Genomic DNA, 24,440 nt, shown 5'->3' on the forward strand with positions numbered 1-24,440 from the left:
GGAAGTAACTACTGGACATTGCCAAAACATATTAAAAGAAGCATAAGCTGCATAGCACCACCAGTATTTAGTCGAATTAGACAGACCCTTATTAAAGAGATGTTCTGGCATCCAATAGACACAAAAACGTTTTTTGCTGAATAAGATGCAGGCTAAGATCCATAGACATGACAGGTATAGATGCCAAAGGGGCAATCCACTGATTAGGCAAGGTGGGACAATCCAGTTGGTGCAATATTGGTGTCACATGAGCTGACCATCCAGCCCCCACCAACACCCAGGTGGCTGTATTCTGCACCAGCTGAAGTTTCTGAACCATCTTTAAAGGCAGCCCTGTATTACAGCAGTCCAGCCTGGATGTCACCAGGGCATGATTAACCAAGACAAGAGCAGCCCTCTCGCGAAAGGTCAAAACTAGCATTCAGGCCTAAACTGATAAAAAGTTCTTATGGCCAGTGCCACCACCTTAACTTCTCTAGTTAGTGCTGAGTCCAGGACAACTCCCAAACTGTATACTTGGTCCTTCAGTGGGAGCGCAACCCCAAATAAGACCAGATATAATTGTCAATCCAGATTCGTCAATTTCCATAACCCCAGTACCTCTGTCTTGTCTGGATTAAGTCTCACTTAGTTTGCCCTCATCCACTCCAAAACCATCTCCATACACTGGTTGTCAAGAGTTTAAAGATATATATACAGTATATATACTGTCCTTCGGTGGAGCTTCCAGGTAGTTTACAAAAACAAGATCAAATATACAATTCAAATCAAACATGTTTTAAAAGAAAAGAAATACATGTGGGGTCAGCACTCTAATGATAGTACTCAGCCCTGGCACACACAAAGTAACAAGAGAATGCTTCACATGCTGAAATCCCGAGCTTATTTATTTGAGAGTAAGCTCCATTGAATTTCTGGAAATTTGCTTCAGAGTATACATACACAGTAGCTAGCTCTCCACCAATCCATTGGTTTCAACTCCGTATTTTGCAGTAGCTTTACAACAACAGAACCTGGGGGCAGTTCCAGTCCAGGCTTTGGTTATCTCCACCATGAAAGATTTTCGTAGGCTTACATATGCAGTTCCATTGTTATCAGAAGTATTTTCAATTTTCAAACATCGGCAATCTAAGCATGCTCTATTGCCTTTCCCATTCTATTGAATGACCACAATGAACTCCCATATCTGGACTGGAATTATGGGTAAAGAGCTGGTAAAGCTAAGCAGTTTGATGCCAGGCAGGCATGGCCCCTAGGCCCTCTCCTGTTTGAAACACTGGAAAGGGAGAAGTTTGGAAAGCTTTTCAAAACTTATTTGCAAGGCTGGCTTGAAAAATAGGAGGAGTAATGGGTAGTTGTGAGAATAAACTGCAGAAGGGAGAGGCATGTGTGTCACCCCAAGCTACTTGGAAGAAGCCAGGAAAAGAATTAATACATGAAACAAATAAAAGATCCACAATAAGAGACAATAAAATATCACATACACAACTTAAAATATGCTTCCATCCATACCATACCCACCCTTTTAAAGCTCATCTGGTGGCACCCATAGTAAAGGGAAGAAACCCTTGAATATTGCTGCTTAAGCAGTTTTCAGTAAGAGCTTTGGGCTCATCTGCAGACACATTTTTTAAATGAGGACCCAAGGGCAATGAGAATCATTAAGGGGAGCTGTGTTGCTGAGGAAAGGCACCTGAGAGAGTTATCACAAAGAAGCAGCACAGCGAACTACAGGAGTGTGGGGAAGGCAGGACTTTCCAAACCAAATATCCCACATCATATACACAAGACCACATCATTATTTGTATTCTGCATTTGCCAGTCTGAAGAATTAACACCCATATGGTTTCATACAAACGCTAAAGCAGATCATAATTCCCACTGTATGGGATTATGACACAGTGATTTAAGGTCGTTAAAAGGGTAATCCACATGTGGCACATGCAAGCCTAAAGTTATGAAAACATCTTTTCCACCCTATAAGTTGATTTTAAAATGGCTATGTTCAAAGTAGTTGCGGCTTAAAAGAAGGGGCAGGTTTGTTTTACTTTCTGTGACCTTAGGGAACACCCAGTCCCAGACAACAAGAAAACATCATACTCTTGGAAACCCTGAGAAAACAAACTGAGCTATTCCCGGCTCCAAGGACCAAGCTACTGAGAAGACTACTGTTGATCTGTCCAATTTACTCCAAATGATGGGCTGAAAATTGACAGAGATGCTACTTCTTAAACAGTACAGGGGCTCAAACTATATTTAATTACATATGTGCGTGTACGCATGTGAGGATAAGAGGGACTGGAAAAGAGGATAAAAATCTTTGTTAATGTTGAACAGAAGGAGGGAAGACTCGGGCCATTCAATTCTACATCAACTACTCCTCTTTCCCACCCGCCTTTTTTGTTTTGCTTTCTGATTTCTGCTACCTCTTTAACAGCTGAAAAGCAATAGCCTCCCACCTCCCATCTACCCAGAGCCCCAGTGAGGCCTTGGTGTTCAGGCACAGGTAGAGAGACTAAGACAAGTTCTTTCTTCGGGACCACAGCGGCTCCTGGTGGCTTTGGAGGACTCATTTCCGTGGAATTTTCTCACAGCGGCCTGGCCTTTGCCTTTGCCTTTTTTGGATGGAGGAGGTTTCACCTGGGCTGGTTGCCTTCAGGGCGGCCCACACGGGTGGTTTCCGTAAGCCACTATATAGCTGAACAATTTCTGGTGGAAAAAAATGAACTGGGTTGGCGGCTCTCGGTGAGTGATGCTAAAAGAGCCTCATAAATGCCAAGGCTTGCAGTAGTAGTAGTATGAAGGCCGCTTCCCTCAGCCCAACACCGTGAAGGTTTTGTGAGACAATCCCTTGCCTGGATGTAAGGCAGCTAGGCATGTACTGAAGCCTTGAGTTTTGGTTTGCAACTTTTAACCTGCCAGGACTTCTATTAAAGCTAAAGTTTGTTTTTATACCGCTTCATGGCTTTAGGGCCCCCAAAGCGGTGGCAGTTCCATGACAGGTAAAATGCAGTTGTTCTTTGTATGACAATGTGGTAATGAGGTGGTAAAAATACGCTGCCCCTTTAAATTTCTGCCTATCATTCAGGAGAATCCAAAAGAAGAAAATATGGCAACCATACTGGAAGTACTTTACAATGACTCTGCCGCAAAACGCTTTTTGTTATGTTTCTCGTCAACCTTGTATTGTTTTGCTGTGTTTTATTGCTAGTACCCTACTTTGGGATTATTTTATTCTGAAAAGCGGGTAAGAAATGTCTTAATAATAATAATAAATAAGAAGGCACACCCTTGTTATTGGGGATTTGTGGCTGAGAGAGCAGGACTTGCCCAGTTCAATCTATGATCAAAATTTTCCAGGTCTAGGCCAGTGCTTTGTTCATAGAACCACACTGGCCTCCAGTAAGGCCTAGTCCTCACTCAGGTGGTAATACACCTGGGTCTGGGCTAAACCGTTTCAGACTGCAAGACAGGCTCATGTGAAGAAAGACAGGCACTCTAAACATGGTGGAAGTATTTGCCACTTGCTGCAGAGTTGTTTTCTGAGTGTGTTTTCACCACACTTAGAACATACGGGAATCCTCGCCTTGAGTGTTCCTCTAAATAAAAAAATGTCCTTTCACAGAGAAGATTAGATATCAAAAGGGTTCTAATCGAGACCTCTCCCTGACACATGCATTTTTATGTGAGGAGTAGTTTTGTATGGAAGAGTGTTTAGTCATACACCTGAAGTGGTACTGCCGCCCAGACAGGTTTACCACAGTGAGGACAAACTAAATGTGACAGGGGCAGCCATGTTGGTTGTTTGTATGTCTGCCCTGTTCACAAGCTGGGTCTAATTCTTTCAATGAAAAATGTGCAAAAGGAACTGAGTTAAATCCCACTCTCACACACTGCTCTGTTACTTTAAACACTTTCTCCTTCATCCAGGCTCACTTCTAGGATTGGGGACAGCAGGTAAGCAGAAAAAAATGTCTGCAGTAACAGTATATGAGGTGGTAAGATGATGGAAAGGGGTAGTGTTTAACTCCCTTCATCTACATGCACTTCTGTTGCAACATTAGAAAAAAACCCTCCCACTTTATATGTGAATGGAGAGAGACATGAACAATACATATGGCTTCCCTTGTCATGTTTAGTTTGGCTCTCAAATATGAGAAAGACTAGCCCCATGTAATTTCATAAACTTCATGACTGAATGGGGATTTGAACCAGGGTCTCTCTAGTCCAAGTCTACCTACCTGCTACACTGCCCTGGCTCCATGATATCTAAAGCCTCTTGTTCTTTATCGGCTGATGCCAAGACTTACATCCTCAGTAAGTCTGTAAGGCAAACGATCACTATAGTTACCATACATGTATGCATGGGTTTTTTTTTGCTCTTTTTGACTCATTTTGTCAAATGTAGACAAGAAATTGCAGGATAAACATAAATACATACATACAAATTGATTATAGAAATAGAACTTTAGTGTGTGTGTGTGTGTGTGTGTCCCTGTCCCCACTAGATAATACTCCCATTGGTTAGTTGCTCAGAAGTTTTATTTTTTTGGATCCCAATGGTCTATGCATTCAGTTGATTTGTATCAGCTAGATAATAACCTGGTAAACAACTGAAGAGGTTTTAACAAGCATTTTCTAAGAAATTAGGATTAAATATTAAATTATAATAATTATTACTATAAAACATATTAAGACCGTGAATCACCTTTCTTTTAAATGTTTCCACTCCAAGGAAAAGAATATTGGTTACCAAGGAAAGCAGAAAGCAGAAGGTAAGTAATGATTACACTGAATAAGAGAATGCAAACTTGAGCCTGCGCTTGCCAGAAGCAGTAGCAATACTAATAGTACTAATCCTAATAAAAATAATGAGAATGCTGCAAAGCATATGCAGGGTATTTGCATAATTATGAGGTTTTTTTCAGACAGAGGTGGTAACATGGAGCCATTGTCAGTGTTCACATATTTAATTTTTTCTATTTATAGGATTTGCATATTTTTGTAGTGCTTCTAAAACGATAAACCTGTATGTCCAGAGACAACAGGAGAACACAAGAAATGAGTCTATACGCTCAGGCAACTATGGCACTATCATACCAAAATCTTTCTATTGTCTGCTTCCATCCTGAGTAAAAACATGTCACCCTTTTGTACACACGCATATATGTGATGGGGTCAGCGGGCTTCAGTATCAGATTGTGTGTCTTCCAGACAGGTCCTTGGTATTATCTTTCTTTTTAGAAATTAACCATTGGGGAATTGTGTTTTACTGTTAGAAAATGCTCAGCCTTGGCCTAGTTAATAGTCTGAGAGTACCTGGTGGTGATCTAAGCATGAGCGGACTGAGCAGTGTCCTGGATGGGAGACCACTGGGAGACCCAAGTAAGAGCAGGATATCAGTATAATAAATGGAGATATTTTTTAAAAATAGTTTTATTTTGTATTTCGATAAGGGTAGGATATTCTATATCCCAGCTGAGTCAAGTGACATTGACAGCAATCAGGATAGAGGCTAGAAAGAAGAATAAACTGGAACAACAACAAGAATAACTCAGGGTTTGAAAGATGCAAGGAGAATAGGTTGTAATGAAAAATAGGTTGAAATACAATTATTCATTATATGTGGGGCACAAACAGCCCTCATATGCTTGATAAATGCATGGGAATCATAACTTTCTCCCTTTTAAAGAAGTTGCTAGTCCTTATGTTTATAGACAGATATCAAAGTCCAAATCCAGCTCTTGAATTTCATGTTTATTTGTCAGAAAGCTTTCAAGGGTTAGCCTCAAGTGAGGGAAGTAATTAACAATGTTAGAATAATAATAATAATAATAATAATAATAATACTGTAAAATAAGTGCAGCATGTTCATGTGTAGGTGCAAATTGTACTCAAAAGACATGCACAGTGGCTTGGATCTAAAGGTGCACTTCTACATGCGAAATGTGTCTTTGTTCATAGCAGGGTTATTTACAGTTTGCCTAGAGCAGCTTGCACTACAGTGTTGTATGAGAAAAGTGAAACTAAATCCTAAGATGTTCTTAGATTTTCAAGTGGCAGCAGGGGAACTGCTGTAGAACCTACCTCACATAGCACAGCATGAACTTGTGCACAAGCTCTTGTGCAGGCATTTGTGCAACAACCATAGCAGCTGCTTCCCCTCTGTTAATGGTTCTTTGGCTCTAGCCTATTATTTGCAGTCATGGTATGTTTTTCCATGTTGCAATTTGTAGTAAATGCTCCTACTTTTTCAGTAGCATCTCCACGAGGATCCTGTGTGGTAATAACTTATGGGATATAATTTTTAAACTTGGAAATATTTTCCCCAAAATTTTAATTACGAGAGTTAGATATTATTGTAATATTCCTTTTTAGTATATTATTTGTTAAATAATAGTTTATGATATAGTGAAACAGATGGGAGCGTTTTGCAAGGTGGTACAAACAAGAGGACAGGAAGGCCTGGCGTGCTGTGGCCCATGGGGTCACAAAGAGTCGGACACGACTGAACGACTGAACAACAGCAAACGAGAGACTTCAGCAACAGTCCAACAAGCACAGCTTATTTCCCATGGTTTTAATTCTGTTCAGTGTTGGTGAAATGAATTTAATAAGCTTTATTCTAGTATTCAGAGGGACTGAGCTTTTGGGGCTACCAATTAATTACAAAGAGCCATTATCCACTTAATGAAGTTAGAATGGATCACCAGATTTGGGGTTTTTGTTTCGTTTAGCATGAATATATTAATAAAAGAAGAAACATTCTCTAGTACCACACAAGATACTTGTCTTGTATGCATAATTGTTGTTATTCATGAACTATCAGCTCCTAACATTGTTTTAAAATGGTAATTGTTTGACTTATTTTATAAAAAGACTTTTCACAGATAATAAGTGAAAGTGAAGGCTGAGCATTTTCTCCATTTAATAAATAGGTTCATTTGATTTAATACAAGAAATGTAAATACGTTCCTTCCACCTCTCCTGCTGCAATGTAAATCTTACCAAGTTTGTATATTGTGACTGAAATCCTTAACTTTGTTGATATAATGAAGAGGTATGTTAATGCAAACAAGAAGGACAATCTGTGATGTGTGGCCCCACTCACTAGCTGGAGAACTGACATCTGATTGTGTCCTTCTCACTTGCTCTGGGGCTACAAGGAGGATAAAGCAGCCTGGCTGCACATCTGGGCTAAATTCTTCCAGAACCACCAACTGTTCCCATTTGTTGAAAAGGCATCTTCTGTTTTGAGCACTTTGTATAATTATTAGGGGAAAGTTCCCTTTTAAGTTGTCAAATTGTAGTTGCCAGGCCACCCTGAACCTTAAGATAGGGTGGAATATTAGTAATGCCCCTTGCATATAGGATGAAAATCTAAATTGTTATAGCATTTTCCTGTGTTTATCTCAATATAATAGGACTTCTTTGAAAAGGAAAAGCTCAAGTCAAAGATGAAGCTGTTGAAGGTATCTCCCCTTAAAAGTTCAGCTGTCAGCTTAGACCTTCTCAATCTGTATGTTGTTAACCAGATATCTACCAAGAAAGAATATACTGGTGAGTTTAATAGCAAATTTAATTGACAAATTTTACCATTAAAAACATTTATTCCAAGGCAAATGTGGCTAACTAGAAATGAAAGCATAGTGCACAAAAAGCTGTAACCTAAAGTATTATGCTATTAATACTCCCAAATATGAAGGAGAGGGCCTTTTTGGTGGTGGAACCCCAGTTATTGAATGCCCTCCCCAGAGAGGCTTGCCTGGTGCCTACATTGTGGCCTTTTTGGTGCCAGTTTTTTTTTACCTTTTTATTTCACAAGGCTTTTTAGTTCTTCCATTTTGTTTTAAATGTTTGTTGTTGTGTGTTTATATTTTTCCCTGCTGATTATTTGTACTCTGGTTTTGTTCTGTTTTAAACTTTTAAAGATTTAATATTATGTTTTATTATGTTGTATTTTAGGGTTTTATTTTTTTATGAACTGCCCAGAGAGCTTTGGCTATCGGGTGGTACATACATGTTTATATCCTGTGTAATATAGTGCTAATTAAACGCTTTTGTTCCTGTACAATTACTTAAACATTGGATGTCCCAGTTCACTGAAAGGGCAGCTAACCTTCTGCTTTTATTATAGACAATGTTCGAAAGCCAGTTCATGTGGATATTAACAGAGGAATAAAAATTCCTTTGAGAAGGCACACCATAGAACTTCCTAACTCACCAGAGCAAAGACCATCTAAATCATTTTTCGATAACATCCAGCACAGGTACATGTGCAGTTATAGCTGTCTTTCATATTCCAGTAAAATCCCAAAAATTGTAATTTAGAGTAAATCACTGTAAATACATAATGTGGATGATTATAAATAAATATTTTAATTGTTCTCTTCCCTGACCAGTCCAGATTTGGGTGCCCCTTTATTTTGTACTAAGGAGTTTGGATCTTGTATTTATTTATGCTCTGCATAATAACATGACATGCCTTCTATCTTTGGCATTGCATGGCTTTCGGCTTCACTTATGAAATAATATTTTCCTTTCTTCCCCCTGTACTCAGACTACCTACTGACTTACGTGACCACTTAATTCATCTACACAATAGGGTCTGGTCTATTAAACCTTATGCCACAATGCATTTGTTAATCCTGAGGGTACTATAAGTCTCTTTGTTTTTGCTACAGCAGACTTAACACAGCAATCCCTATGGAATTTGTCACTAACAGCACAATCCTATGCATGTATACTCACTTCTGAGTAGTTCAGTGGGACTTCCTCCTTGGTAAGACAGATCCTAAGGCAATGACACTTACTTTTGAGTAAGTGAATAGGATTGCACTGTGACAGTTTTGATTTTTCAGAAGTCAATTTTACAATGACTTTGGGACACCAAACATGCCCCTACCCCATCCTATAAAAGTGAAAATACTCAAATCATAAATAATTTTGAAAGTATGCCAATTTATTTTCTTCTTTCATCTCCTGTTTTCTTAATAGGATACAACAAGAAGTATTAGAAAATAGAAGAAAATATCTCTCAGAAAAAGAGAACTTTCAGTCTCAAGTAAGTTTGATTTATAATACTCTTACCAAGCTTTTTTCGTTATGCTAAATTGTGTCACTGGTGGCTCTGTGCTAGTTATAGCATAATATTTATTTTCCATTCATGGAATGGCTCTTCCCATGTGAACTTGTACAATAAAAGTTTGTGTCATAGTGATTTACATTTATTGTATAACAGTCTTTCCCAAAATAGCGCTAACATATAAACCCATGAACATCATAAAACTTCCTAATATTTTTTAAAACAGCATTCATAAACATGCATATCACAGAGCAAATCAATATATACTACTGGATTGTCCATGAGAAAAATTGTACCTATAGGCAGTATCCAGTACTGCCTGCACACTCATGGGACCTACCACTCACGCAACAGGAAGATAGTGCTTCGTAAGGAAAGAGCAGAAACACTCATTTCCCTGGGGTTCCTTTTGGAAGTTCCTGTTGCACTAGTGTAGGTCTCTTGGGTGCAACAGAATGAGCAGAGGCATAGTGGCAGTATTGGATACTGCCTTATGTTACTGAGGTTTTCTAGGGTTTGAGAAGTTAAGCAAACAACCAAGAATATGTCTTGCTTGTAACAAAGTGTTTCTGTAATGTGTTGACAGTGCCTACAGTCTTCACAGCCAGCAGATATTAAGTGTGAAGAGCCTTGGCTTTCTAAAGCAGCGTACAGGCAAAATGACTTCAGAGACCCAGATGTAGATGCACCAGTTGGTCTGTATTTCCAGCTTTTGAATAGGTAGGGACAGATTTTGCATTGCAAATCAATTTGAGTAGACATGGCATTTTTTCCACTTAAAAATATAATGGTTTCCAAGTGTATAATTATGTTACTTCTCTTGTTTTAGTATCTTTAAAGATAAGACTTGCATTAAATATTATTGGGTTCCCATACGTGCATTCGACATGCACAAAGGAGTAATTTCTTAGGGGACTTGAAAGTTCAAATTCAAGACATATGTTTACATCATATACTATGGTATCACTGAAGCCCTATCCAGACATTTGCAACTATGTATGGTGAGCTGATCAGGATCTCATCTGCCACTCTCCCCAGCATACCACTACAGTCCTAAATTACATAATGGGTTGTGATGTTTGCCTAGGGACCTTGCACGTAGTCTCCAGCTCCCAAATCTGTACATTCTGACTTTATGGTGTACAATTGCATGGCTGGGATTTAGACACATTTCGTTTTACATACTTTGGTCCATATGCAAACATGATGGCCCTATGCCAGAACATTGAAACTTGGGCAGACACATCAGGGACAAGATAGCAGGATAGATATGCACGATTCTGATTCCCTCACCATGTGTAGCCTCAGACATAGAATCATAGAATAGTAGGGTTGGAAGGGGCTTACAAGGCTATTGAGTCCAACCTCCTGCTCAATGCAGGAATCCAAGTCAGAGCATCCCTGACAGATGGCTGTTCAGCCTCGTATTGAACGCCTCCAGTGTGGGAGAGCCCACCACCTCCCTAGGTCATTGGTTCCATTGTCGTAGTGCTCTAACAGGAAGTTTCTCCTGATGTTCAGACGGAATCTGGCTTCCTGTAACTTGAGCCCATTATTCCGTGTCCTGCACTGTGAGATGATCGAGAAGAGATCCTGGCCTTCCTCTCTGTGACAACCTTTCAAGTACTTGAAGAGTGCTCTCATATCTCCCCTCAGTCTTCTCTTCTCAAGGCTAAACGTGCCCAGTTCTTTCCGTCTCTCTTCATAGGGCTTTGTTTCCAGTCCCCTGATCATCTTTGTTGCCCTCCTCTGAACCCTCTCCAGTTTGTCTGCATCCTTCTTAAAGTGTGGTGCCCAGAACTGGACACAGTACTCCAGATGAGGCCTAACCAGTGCTGAGTAGAGGGGAACTAGTACTTCCCGGGATTTGGAAGCTATGCTTCTATGAATGCAGCCCAAAAGAGCATTTGCCTTTTTTGCAGCCACATCACATTGTTGGCTTATCTTCAGCTTGTGACTGACAACAATTCCATGATCCTTCTCGCTTGTAGTGTTGTTGAGCCACGTATCCCCCATCTTGTAACTGTGCCTTTGGTTTCTTTTTCCTAGGTGCAGAACTTGGCATTTAGCCCTATTAAATGTCATTCTGTTGTTTTCTGCCCAGCGCTCCAGTCTGTCCAGATCACTCTGAATTTTGTTTCTGTCTTCCAAAGTATTAGCTATCCCGCCCAATTTTGTGTCATCTGCAAATTTGATCAGCATTCTCTGCACCTCCTCCTCCAAGTCATTAATACAAATGTGGAAGAGCACTTGGCCCACGACTGAGCCCTGCGGTACCCCACTTGTTACCTCTCCCCAGTTTGAGAAGGTCCCATTGATAAGCACTCTTTGAGTCCAATTCTGTAGCCAACTGTGGATCCACCGGATCATTGTTTCATCCAGCCCACTTTGAGCTAGTTTGCTCATCAGGATATCATGGGGCACTTTGTTGAAAGCTTTGCTGACGTCGAGGTATATTATGTCTACGGCATTCCCACAGTCCACAAGGGAGGTGACTTGATCAAAAAATGAGATCAGATTCGTCTGGCAGGACTTGTTCTTGACAAATCCTTTTTGGCTTGGAGTAATCACTGCATTGTTTTCACGGTGCTTCCAGATGGATTGCTTTATCATCTGCTCCAGAATTTTCCCAGGGATTGATGTCAAACTGACTGGTCTGTAGTTCCCAGGTTCCTCCTTTTTACCCTTTTTGAAGATAGGGACAACATTAGCCCTCTTCCAGTCATCTGGCACTTCCCCCATCCTCCATGATTTCTCAAAGTGAATAGACAGCGGTTCTGAGAGTTCTTCTGCCAGTTCCTTTATTACTCTAGGGTGCAGCTCATCTGGCCCTGGAGATATGAACTCATTCATAGTAATTAAGTGTTCCTTGACCATATGCCTATCGATCTCAAGCTGCAATCCTGCCCCTTCAGCCTGTACTTGGCCTTTGCCAGGGGGGTCATAGACCTTCTTTTGGGAGAAGACTGAGTCAAAGCAGGAATTGAGCACCTCTGCCTTTTCTTTGTCATCTGTTATCGTTTTGCCATCCTTATTTAATAGCTGAACAACCATTTCTTTCCTCTGCCTTTTACTATGCACGTAGCTGAAGAAAGCCTTTTTGTTGCTTTTAGCATCCCTCGCTAACCTCAGCTCGTTCTCAGCTTTAGCTTTCCTGACGCCATCCCTGCAATTCTGGGCTACCTGCCTGTACTCTTCCTTTGTTACTTGAAACATCTGCACGATGCTTCAGTTTTATTTATTAACATGTAAAATGTAGACAGTCTCCTTTTCAGGTTATTGCGTAAGTCATCATGATTAATTTATGAATTGGCTTTATCACCAAAGAGGATCAGAATGCTCTGTTAAATTAAATCCTGTAAACTGAACAGGATGCTAACCTAGCTAGATCACTGATATGACCCAGCATGGCAAGTCTTACGATGTTCTGTCTAATTAATCCATACTTACACAAATAAAATTACAGACTTATATGGCTCTCTGAAAACTGTGACTCCTCTTAATAATATATTTTAAAATGCTGATAAAGTTTGACATTATTCTTTCTGAGAGCACATCTGGATCAGAAAATGGTTTCAAAATTCTCTGATTTGATGGACCGTTAGATATCTTTTGTTGGTGATATCGTTCCCTGTGCTTTTCATGCAGAAGTGCTGTATGCCCTTCCTCCCCCGCTGGCCGCTACTAACTAGTTTGCTGCAATGGAGCAATAGTGACATACAGTGGCTGGACTGGTTAGTCACAGCTGCTTGCATAATACGAGATGCCTTGTAAGAATATGAACAATAATACAACAGGATCCCAGTTTTTCTGAATCCCCAAACACTGGGTAATTCTTGAGTTCCAGAGTGGGGGAAAAAGTTTTCATGCAGAAGGAACTTTTAAGACATAAACATTTATATTGGTGATGTATCATGTGAGCCATTCATATTTTGCTTAGCTGTTTACGTGGTCAAATTTTCCTCCCTCTCCAAGTCCAGAATATAGTGACACATTTGGCAAGTCTTCCAAGATCACTGCTGTTACAGATTTTGGGAGCAGTCACAGAGAAGAGTCATCGTTTCGAATTGTGAAAGACACACTAAAGGCTACCCAGAGTGAAGGCTCCCAGCCCATTGCAGCGTTATTTGAAGAGGAGCATCAACAGTATCCAACTATTTCTAGTTCTCAATCTTATCATCCTTTTGCTAACAAAAACATTATTGACCAGTTGTTTACAGATTCAGGTGATAGAAATCAAATATCCAATATACGTAGCCCGTATGATACCAAAGAAATGCATCAGATGACAAGTTCTGCTCAAAGATGTTCTGCTGAGAGAGACCTCAAAAGTATTTTCACAGCTCCAGACCAGATTTTCTTCCCTAACAGCCAAAGCTTAAATACAATCAACCAAGAACCCATTAAGAATGAGCTAAAAGATTACTATAGTCAAGAAAGAAATCCTATAGTATTTTCTGATCGGCGACAGAATACTACAGTCTTTGAAACTACAGGTAAATACCTCTGATGCAAGAAACAATCACAATGTGGAAGCCTCATAATTTAAGGAGCGCAACGATATAATTAGCAAAATGTCTTTTGTAAATATGTGTGGTTCATGTGAGTGGAAGGAGGGCCTGTACATTGCAAGGACACCTTGTAGGATATACAGAGATAAGTTGCACTCTCCAAAAGCCATGCCATCCACCACTAGGGGTAATATTGCCTCTTATTCAATGCTTTATTTTTTTCCATGTGGGTGTCAGGAGTGCCCTAGCTGCCTCTTGCAGTCCCCTCCAATAGCCAACTCAGGACACAGATGACGAGGATTCTTTCCAAGGCTTTATTCCTTTATTACTTTATGACTCTTTGAGATACTAATCACTAGTGACTAAGCAAGGAACAGCACTGGGGAAAGATAGCAGAGTAGCCTAAGCTCCAGGTAAGGCAGTTGGTCCCCATTTGAAGGAGAACCACGGGAAGATTCTGAACTTATGGGCTAGATCCTCCCTCTTTCCCTTGGGTCCTCAGGACGCGACCGTCGTTTGAGTGGCAAACAAGCAGAACGCCTCCTTTCGGCGCCCTCCATCTGTCGTTGCTCCCTGCATCTGCGCTGAGCGTCCAGCAAGCCCCCCTCCAGCGCTCTCTCACTGCCAGGGTCACTATCTATCCCAGGAATGCTGGCAGGAGGAATCTCTGCCAGCTGCTGTGCTTGTGAGAGATGAGCGAGTTCCTCTCCCACGGATTGCTGTTCTTCCTCAGAATCAGAACTGCTCTGGGGCTCTATGGGCTCAGTTTCCACCCTGACAGTGGGCCAGTTTGCACAACAGAACAGCCCATCATGGGTTAATTTACCCGTGAGGAACTGTGGCATGTGTTGGCTGCCATTACGAATATGCAAGCCCCAGCCAGGTCATCCAAACCTCGGTGGTGGGGGTTATTTGAGGGTTAAATGACCGTTGCATAACCCATGGCCTGTTTTAGGGTTCTTTAACCCTCAGTATGCAAAGGTTCTTTAACCCTCAATAACTCCTGTTTCCTGGGTTCAGACAACATGACAAGCCACGGCAACCCATGGTCAGGGCTTGCATATTCATAATGATGGATGGCACACACTGCAGCACCCCAATGGTTAATTAACCCACAGTGGCTTGTCATGTCATCTGAACCAGGTCTATGTGTGAGAGTAAACCATTCACTTATACATAAGAAAAAGGGATGCAGTTAGGGTTGGACCCTGCTGAGCCCAGCCTTTGCCTTCTCTCTATCACAAATAGCAGCTCATGTATTTTCGCTATGTATAACTCCATGGAACCCATCAAGCACTGAGCCAGCCTCTATCTGCATATCCTTGCCTCTTTACCTGCACATCTGTGTACAGAGGTTTGCTTCTTTGTATGATGTTGGGGAACCTTGGCTTTAAAACATTGACAATATCGTTGTACATACAGTTTGTTGGCTTCCTGCTACATTTCGAAGCAGAATAAACAGTATACATAACCCTTCTTGTCAAAGAGACATGGGCAAACATGGCAAAAATTAGTACTGCTGGTTAATGAGTTGCACGTAGAATGACATTATAAAGATACATCTTAATCAGAATTCTGTGTGCGTACACGAAGCTTCTTCGCAAATTGGGGTTCCCATTAATTTCAGTGGAGAAGCCTAGAAAGTATATGGATCAACTCCCACCACTGAAATTCACTAAGAAATTATGTTCCAGGAGTAGGATATCCTTTGTGTTCAGAATTTCCATACTCAGAACACATTTTAATTAGTTTTATTAAATTATTATACGAACTTTCACGCAAAGTTATATTCTAACGCTTTTTATTTTTAGGGATATTTGAAAACCAAAAGAAAGATATTAAGACAGCAGACAATGTACAGAATTACTTAAAGAAAGGGTGAGTCTTAAAAGCATTTGTTCTTTATTTAATATTTAAAATGGTATTATTGTATCTATCTACCAGATGTAGGCAAGTATATGCATTTAGTTTCTCTCGTGAAAGAATGTGTAAGGCTATTAATGCTTTTATACGAAAAGTAATGAATAAAAAGATAAGACAGTGATGAGGAAAATGCCACCATGCTTCAAAACAAATGGCTAACATAGTCGTGTACTAAATTAATGGGCATGCACACGTTACTGTTCACCAGGCTTCAGCTGGAATGCTTTGGATATCCTTCACTCTTTGCTATGGAGACTAACACCTTGATCAGACAAGATGCTCACCCCCCGCGCTGCCATTTTATTTCCCAACAACCCTATGGGATAAGCTCAGCTGAAAGAGAAAGATTGGCTCAATGTCACTAAGTGAGCTTCATGGCTAAGTGGGATGTGAACCTGGCTTTCCCTGCTCCTAGTCTGACAATCACTGGGCCAGTTCATACTATCATTGCAGCTCACTGTGGTTTATTTAAGCGTGCTGGCATCCATTTTACATATTCAGCCCGGGCAGCAGGTGTTGTCTGAGGGTTAAATAACACTCAGATAACCCATGGTCTTTTGTAGGGTTGAGGGTTGTTTAACCCTTGGACAACCCCTGCTGCTTGAGTCAGACAACATGATGAACCATGGCAACCCCTCCCTGGGGGTTGGATATTCAGAATGGCCACTACATGTGCTGCAACCTGCTGTGGTTTAAATAAACCACAGTGGGCTGCGGTGATTTTGTGAATTCAGTCACTATATGACGGGCTCTCCAATTTTCAATTCAATTAGTGTGTTTTAAAGAGCAACTAGATGCAGTCAAAGTGATCGGTAAATAGCCCCATGATCAGCATCTCTCAGCTTGCATACTATTGGTAATTGCTTGAGATAAGGAGAATTATCCATGATAGCAGTTAATTAGTGATAGCTGCTATGTAACAAAGGTGTAATAGGTGTATGTCTGTACTGACTGGTGTAGTTTCCCAAGGGAGGTGTGCAGCCACTGTGTAATGTCCCTGGGAGATCTGCATTGATCTGCAACATCACATCATAGCCACTATGAGGGGTCCAGATGGTATATCCGCAGATAACGTTAAGTGCTAGAGTGGTATTAGCATGGGTTCTTCTGGTGTGACATTATTACTTCTTCTCCAGTTGAAAGATACACTCCCCCCCAAGTTTCTTTTCATATTATAAACAACAGCATTGCAGAATATATAGTGTATCTTAAACATGAAAAGGGGAATTTACTTGCCTATTGTAAGCAAATTTGTTTGGTGCAACAGATCAGTGCTAATGCCTGAACATTTATCTTAGAATTACAGTAGTCTCTGGCTCTGTTGCACCAATGTTTTATACTACAAAGTATCATTCCTCTGACCACAGTTGTTACAGTGGGGCTTAGAACAGATGTTTTAAGTTCAGGCTCCTGGCATTAGATCTCCACTACGCAGAAAGGTGTATCAGCAATATCACTTTTTGTTTCGTGAAATGGAACTGCAATGAAAGTCACTTTTTTCTTTCCTGTATTTTGCAGCAGGAAGGGTAGACTGGCAGAACCAACTCTAAATCACTTGCAGATCTTTGGACTTGAAGAGGTAAAAGTACTATATCGGTTGTACTGCATGTAAAGTGAAGCAGCTTGAATCCAATTTGGTATATTTTCAGGGCTGCTTATGATCTGATTAATGGACATAAAATTATTTCATTCTGTGTGCCCTCTTGTACTGAAACATGGCATGAATTAAGCGTAAAACTGTCTGGAGCACTCTGTAACAGAGACTGTGTGAAAAAAGTGAACTTTTCTAATGAGCTTAGTGGAGTCTTGACAGTCCCTAAATTGTTTGAGTGATTGTCAGTGGATGGAGCACTGAGTAGCAAGCAGACTTCTTTGGGTGGCATGTTCTTAAGAGTAAATGTCCAAAATGGTTTCTAGATAATAGTATTACTTAGAGGTATATGACTGTTTCATCTTTGTTTCAAATAATGCATCTCATGCCAATTAAAATATGAGTGTTGGCAACCAGGCCCATGATAGGGTGCCTGACTCGCTAAACTGGGCGTCAGGATCTTTTGTGCATAGGGCAGAGGGGGATGCAAAAAGTTAAGGTGGGGACAAGCTGATGAAGATTAGAGCTGAAAATTAAGAGATAGCACAGGGAATGGCAGGACAAGTGCCAGGCAGGCAGATATTACAGAAATCCGTGACAGGATATCACCATGTTGTGTGTCCCACACCTTATCCTCCATACAGTGGGGACGGGGATGTGGTGACATCACATCACACATTTTCATAGTTACAGATGGGCAGAGGAGATGGAACATGATATAGTGTTGCCATTTTTGGTGACAAAACCTGCGTTTTTATTGACGCATCTAGATCTGCCCATAAAATCAGTCCTGAAGACTTCAGTGTTAGCAGGAGGTTGTGGCCCAGCTTCAGCTTGGGCCTCAACAGTAACTTGCTTCACCTTCGGTTGGTTGCCCCCTGCCTCTGGAGCGCAGTGATACTATGTAAGGAATCTTTCTCTGTGATGCAGGGGGTACCATCCCCTGGCTTCTTGCACAGAAAGTAGTTAGAGCCCAATGCTATTAGCCTATCCTGCTGTTTTTTTAGGCAGTCTATGCTGCAGCTGGATCTGAAAAGGAGGCAGAGAGCTGACTTTGCTCCTTGCAGGAAATCCTATGGCACGATGGGTTTCCCTGCATGGGGAAGCAAGAATCTGTTACAGCGTTAATGCTGTGAATCCTCATCTTATGTTCAGCCTGTATATATGTGTAAATAAACCTTATATCACAGAAATGCCATAGGTCTCCTGAGCAGACCGCTCAGTTAGAGTGTAGGTCCTGAAAAACCTTCCCCCCCCCCATTGGCAAATGTGGGTCTGGGGCTTTTCAGAAACATAGTGCAGTTACTGCGGAAAAGTGCGACTTAAACAAAGAAGGCTAGTCCAGCAACCCTGTGTCACATACACAAGGTGAGGCCTGACATTGTCTTATCAGTCAGACCTGCATAAATTCTGAAAACCTCAAGATAGGCAAGATGTGAAATTAATAAGATATGCAAGGAACCAGTTCCACAGTGATTTCTCCCTCTGAATATGGCAAAACACAACTGCTAAGTCTAAGTATGAAATTGAATGGACTGAAAAGAGTTTCAAAAGTAAGATTGTTATAAAAGCTATCCACTGGATGGAATACCCATACACACTTAATATTCTCCTTTTGTAATTGGGATGGCTCTAGCAATGTGTACATTTGAAGTTCACGCTTGTAATTAATACATGCAACGTTTGCTTTCTGAAGCGCGCGCACGTGTGCAGTGTGCTTTGGGTTCCTCTCTTTGCTATAGTCCTCCTATTGCCAATGTCAAAAGATCCTTTTTTTAGCGAATGCATGTCTTGTAGTACATGCACAAGTGTGTACATGTAAAAAAAGGAGTAGATTTGGTAATACTCTGGTGATCTCCTTTTGAGGAAACTGAATCCTGGATTCAGTTTCCTCAAAACACAACACCTGAAACTTCTCACTACTCAGAAGTGGGATGCATGCATGTAACAATAGTTATAGACACAACCCTTGTTATATATTACCTGAAAGAGGAGAAGTATCAATGCTCTTCTGACCTTTTAGTTCTTTTCTCAAGCTCAATATGACAAAAATATAAGATTACATATAGACAATTGTTTTAGCAGGCATGGTAACTTTTGCCAGAGCTTAGAAGGTCTGTAAGGAAGTAAATGTGGAAATGTCATGAAAGGTAATGTTGGCAGCTAATGTGTGAAGAGTAGGAGGGAAGCCTGGTCCCTCAACCCTGAACAGACTCTTCTAGGCAGAGTCACTGTATTGTGTGACAATCCTGTCAAGTCATTTAGTAAAGGTACAGTGGGTTAATTCACTATAGAGACAACAGGTGGTTCTTGATGTAAAGAAAGAGTTTTGGCCATTTTCTGCCAAGAAGGATAGGCCATTTTCATGAGTGAGCTATTAATATCATGTTTTTGATCACACTGAAAGACATAGGAGGAGGAACCTAAAGAAAAATAGTTGTATAGCATATAAAGTTATGTTAACATCAACTTTTATTGTCTCAAAAAGGCAGAAAAGGAAGTCTACAATTACTATGATCAGAATTCAAAGCAAGAAACACAAGAAGGTTAGTACTAATTTCAGATGTCTTGTTGTGAAGCTGTTGTTTAATGGTCAAGAAAAACAAAATACCTTCGAGTTCCTCACCAACTGGGAGTCGAAATGTTTAAACATCCATTGTAACATACTTGTAGTATTTAAGGGATTGTGGTACTTACTGCAGTGATAAAATATTTAAATGATCTTCACTGTTAAACTTTTCCCCATTTAACTGTATTCACACTTTGACTGCACAGTCGCAATGACAACTGTTCCACCTGGGAGTCCCCCTTATTTTCAGTGGAGCTGGAGAAATGTTTGACTTCCTCCCATGGGTATAACAGCATGTCAGGGTTTACCATGAACCCAGGGGCATGACAAGTGGATAGTGTGTAATGATGTTTTGCATCAGTTTTGTAAGCTGCTGCAGGAAAATGCATGGCTGCGTGCACCCTACGTAGGTTGATGCTTCCTGTTCAGGCTTGAACAGAGCTACAATTTCTGCTTGTTCTGCAACGTCATGTGGTCTTACAAAAAATCAGCATAATTTAACAGTCTAATGAAATTGCTTGCAGGGGTATATTTCATGTCTATTTACACAGAGAGTCAACATTATTTCAGAAAGATTTGTTGGTGCTTGGATTTTCTTCTTACAAACGGAGGTTTGTTTTTTTCAGATGATGAATCTCATCTAAGCAGCCAATCGCCCAGTTATTCTCCAAAACAAACAGATAGATATGCCAGTACTACATCTGATGAGGTAAAGGGAAGGCAAATATTACCTTAAATTGAATTTGTACAAGTTCATCATCCAGTGTCTGGGAATAAGAACACAAGGAAAAAAGTGTTTGCTGAATACCCTTTGACTTTACCAAAGCCTTCTGTAGGAAAACTTGTTCCCCTCAATAGTAGAATAGTTAAATATCATACATGAAACAGTCAATTTCATTAGCTAGTGGTAATATTGAACAAGAGGAAGATTTGCACTGCTTTGCACACTAGAAGTGGGTGCAATTCTGCTCTGCTGTATAGTATATTATATCTATGAGAGGGTTGCCTTTCATAGGGTTGTATGAACAGCAAAAAGTGTTCCTATGTGACATTAGCAATAATGGTGACTCGTTGGACATTGGCACACACAAGTACCCTGACACAAATTTATTTTAACAGTCTGAAAAGGAAGAACAGGATGGAAAACTATCATGTCATTTTGAGGACTTTTCCCTAAGAAATTATAGCAATCCACCTTCAGTATCAAGAAGTCAAAGATCACAGTGCAGTTGCCAGTCAATGGGTATGTATTCGATTTTCCTCGACAATGAGTCCAGGGAAACAGAAGAGATTCATCCCTAGACAAAGCCAGCAATAGAGCTAAGAAAAAATATGTTGCGAAGAGCTAGAATTGAGTTGTCAGATATATCATTCAAAAACAAATATGCTAATTTCAAGGCAAGATACAATGCTTGGTTGCAAACAGAGACATGTGCTGAGGGAATGCAAAAATCTGATGTAGCCGTGCAGTGTGATGCAGCTGCAGGCTTGCAGCTGTAAAAATGAACTGTCCTCTGCCCAGAGTGCTGAAATTGTCACTTCAATCAAGATAGAGACCACTGGAGGGCAGAACATTCCTGCAGATAGAGCAGCATGATTCCAGCCTTCAAGTAGCAGCAATTCTGCATTCACTAAGAGTTTGCCTCCTGAAACAGAGTACCTTACAGTATATGGCAAAATTAGCCTAGGCATAATAGATTATATCAGCGCAATAAATAAAGAGGAAATGTATGATTAAATATAAGTCAAGTCAATGTGTACTCATTGGCAGTGCAGTAAAGACTGACTTATTTTTCACGACATGTATATTTTCCAGCCATCAGCCACTACATAGGCTTAGGCATACTTGAACCCATTGTCCACAATCCAACACAAAGTCAAACATAAATAATAACAGTGATGATAAGAACATGGATTGTTAGTTCTGTGTTACATTGTGGCTGTTGATTTCAGCAAGTTATGTTGTGTTGGACTGTGACCTCTTGTACAACTGTTTCTCCCTACAGTAAATATATCCTTCTCTAGTATACTCTTCTATTTGAAACGCATTCTTGTAAAACTGTTGATAAATTTACACCTTTTCTTCTTGAAGTCAGTGGAGACTCACACAGTGGCCCAGTTCAGGCATAATGGGTTGCTCCAACAAACCACAGTTTTTTGGCACATGAACAAGCTTGAGTATGCCCTCTTTCCTTCCTTCCTTCCTTCCTTCCTTCCTTCCTTCCTTCCTCTCCTTGTGTGTTCAGCTACAGAGGAGTCTTCCTAAGTTCTTAAACCATAGTTGCCAATGACATCTGAACAAGAAAATGGTGGTTTAAGCATTGCCTACGACCAGAATTTGTTTGCAGTCTGGGTTTATAAACCATGCAAGAGGAGGAGAAAGGGGGTCAGGGCACATTTAAATTTGTTCATGTTCCAAGAAACCATGGTCTGTTGGAGTGGCTCATTCTATCTGAAAAGGAGGGATTCTATACCAAACAATTCATTTCCACATTCACTGTTAATACAAAGCATGTATATTAAAAAAAAATTGAACAAGAATATAGCAGTTCATTTGCACAATCAGAATTGCTATAAAAATATTCTTCTGTAGTTGTAATCCAGGACTTCTCCTGCCTGTTTGACTTAATTCACTAGCTCTTGCTTTTACCTTGTTTGGATGTCATCTTCAGATTTAAAAGGGTGAGATTTACTCTCATTTTCTTATGTAGCTATAATGTTACCTATAAGCCATGAAATAAAATTTGTTTTCTTTTACTGTCTCTTTCAAAATACACCTTTTTTAAGACACCCAAATCCTCTACTGGTTGTTGAATCCATTCCTCTCTTTAACATTGCCACATCAGTGCAGGTCAGCCTTGACAAGCTGCGGTTAAATGGAGCTTCCCATTTTATTTCAAGCCTGGGCCTTCTGATTGCCTGCTATGATCCCTTTAAACAGTGCAAGAAAGGGATAGATCATTGAGGAGGTTAATATGCGATGCCTTTTTCCTCCTCAGTGAGCGTTGCTGAAAGATTTGCTGAGCCTGCTTCAGCTAGGTCTTTCTGTTATCACATTTCTGATTCAAGAGAACTAGTGCCTTAAGGGATGTGTGTGTTCTGTGGTATTATAATTTTATTTTAAAGCATCAGAACCATCTCCACATCAGCAATAAAAAAAGTGCAGAAAAGGGCAACTAAAATTATCAAGGGCTGGAGCATCTCACCTATGAGAGAAGGTTACAACAGCTGGGATTGTTTAGCTTGGAAAAAAGGAGGGTAACGGGAGACATGATAGAGGTCTACAAAATTATGCATGGTGTGGAGAGTGTGGAGAGGGAAACATTTTTCTCCCTCTCTCAAAATACTAGAACCTGGGGTCATCCTATGAAGCTGACTGGTGGGAGATTCAGAAAAGATAAGAGGAAGTACTTCTTCACACAGCACATAAACTATGGAATTTGTTACCACAGGATGTAGTGATGGCCACCAATTTGGATGGCTTTAAAAGGGGGTTGGACAAATATATGGAGCAGGCTATCCATGGCTACTAGTCCTGATGGCTATGTGCTACCTCTAGAACCAGAGGCAGTGAGCCTATGTACACCAGTTGCGGGGGAACATGGGTGGGAGGGTGCTGTTGCACTCATGCCCGGCTTGTGGGTTCCTGGTTGGCAGCTGGTTGGCCACTGTGTGAACAGAACGCTGGACTAGATGGACCCTTGGTCTGATCCAGCAGGGCTCTTCTTATGTTCTTAATTGTAGAATATGCATGAGTTGCTTTTGTCATTAAAGGAAAATCCACATGAACAATTTGTACTTGTTGGAAGCCTGTTAGTTGTGCTTAGTATGCCTCAGCTGCAGTCTCCCTATTTCCCTTCACAGGGATGGGATTCCAGCAGGAAAAACACTAAGCAGTAGAATTTGGCCATAGTGGGGCATTGTTAGCGTTTCTCTCTACCACACAACACCACAGCATGTAGCAATCCCTACACGGAGAAAAATCTAGTAACATTTTGTAGAGTTTACAGCATTCTGTTAGCAGATGAAGAAACCAAAGATAAGGGACTATTTTCCTGAAGAAAAGATACACAGTTCAGGCTATTCACCACTCTTCCCCTTCCCTCACTTCCAGCTGTTGTAAGTCATGGAGGGAGCATCCTGTGCCCCGCAGACAGTGTCTAGGAAGGCTGCAGGTAGTTCATTTTCCTGCCTCCCCAGCCCCTTCCCCCGCTTGCAGCTGGTGCAAAGAAAACTGCACAGGCTACCTCTCCGCACTCAGCAAACAGAGCGTGAGAATGGGGAAGAGGAGGCATGGTGGGAGGGGGAGATTGGGGTGGCTGCAGTATGACCTAGAGCCACCCCAGCCTTCTTCCCTCCCCTCCAAGATGCCACTGCGAGATGGGCAAAATTGCCCATCTAGCAGAAATGTAGGGCAGGAGGACAGCAGAGGCAAAGTTCGCCTCTGCTGTCCTCCTGCCCTCCACTGGATACTCGGCAGCCTCCAAGTTTGGAGGCTGCTGGGTATCCACATAGGATTGTTCCCTAAACCATTTTAGGGTTTATTCAGTCTTACCAGAAAATTAATTCGGACCAAAATGGTTTAGGGAACTATTTACAGTTTTGTGTATAACGTCTTCCCACAAAAAGTTGCTGTCAAGGTAGTTTACTTACAAACAGAAGAGCAGCAATATCATATGCACATTAGTATTTTAGCAAATTCAGTATATACCAATGTCATCTAATCCAACAATTCAGCAAAAACTAGTAATAGTAACAATA

The 24,440-nt window shown here is 40.8% G+C and overlaps 1 protein-coding gene across 3 annotated transcripts; it reads left to right on the plus strand.

Annotated features, from left to right (window-relative positions):
• The first annotated feature begins 2,331 nt into the window (after nt 1–2,331).
• REDIC1 (regulator of DNA class I crossover intermediates 1) lies at nt 2,332–22,472 on the plus strand. Of its 3 annotated transcripts, XM_084811835.1 has the most exons (13): nt 2,591–2,745; nt 3,931–3,957; nt 4,736–4,775; nt 7,425–7,560; nt 8,138–8,270; nt 8,998–9,064; nt 9,672–9,805; nt 13,061–13,581; nt 15,408–15,474; nt 17,038–17,098; nt 19,599–19,656; nt 20,306–20,388; nt 20,799–22,472. In XM_084811835.1, the coding sequence occupies exons 1-13, from the start codon at nt 2,723–2,725 to the stop codon at nt 20,979–20,981; spliced, it is 1,533 nt and encodes a 510-aa protein (XP_084667961.1). In that variant the 5' UTR covers nt 2,591–2,722; the 3' UTR covers nt 20,982–22,472. The 3 variants fall into 3 exon arrangements, with proteins under 3 accessions (XP_084667962.1, XP_084667961.1, XP_084667960.1); XM_084811836.1 differs by lacking the exon at nt 3,931–3,957 and having other exon boundaries at nt 2,332–2,745; XM_084811834.1 differs by lacking the exon at nt 3,931–3,957 and having other exon boundaries at nt 2,738–3,247.
• The last annotated feature ends 1,968 nt before the right edge of the window (nt 22,473–24,440 follow it).

The sequence above is a fragment of the Heloderma suspectum genome, chromosome 7, assembly GCF_057233095.1.
Source record: "Heloderma suspectum isolate Gila_16-S chromosome 7, 16-S_ref, whole genome shotgun sequence".
NCBI lineage: Eukaryota > Metazoa > Chordata > Lepidosauria > Squamata > Helodermatidae > Heloderma > Heloderma suspectum.

What these genes read in the sequence shown, in the direction of transcription:
- REDIC1 (XM_084811834.1), top strand. Translation starts at nt 3,138, where the DNA reads ATGACTCTGCCGCAAAACGCTTTTTGTTATGTTTCTCGTCAACCTTGT. An exon ending in TACCAAGAAAGAATATACTG is followed by an intron (nt 7,561 to 8,137) that starts GTGAGTTTAATA and finishes CTTTTATTATAG; the next exon opens with ACAATGTTCGAAAGCCAGTT. An exon ending in TATTTCCAGCTTTTGAATAG is followed by an intron (nt 9,806 to 13,060) that starts GTAGGGACAGAT and finishes TCCCTCTCCAAG; the next exon opens with TCCAGAATATAGTGACACAT.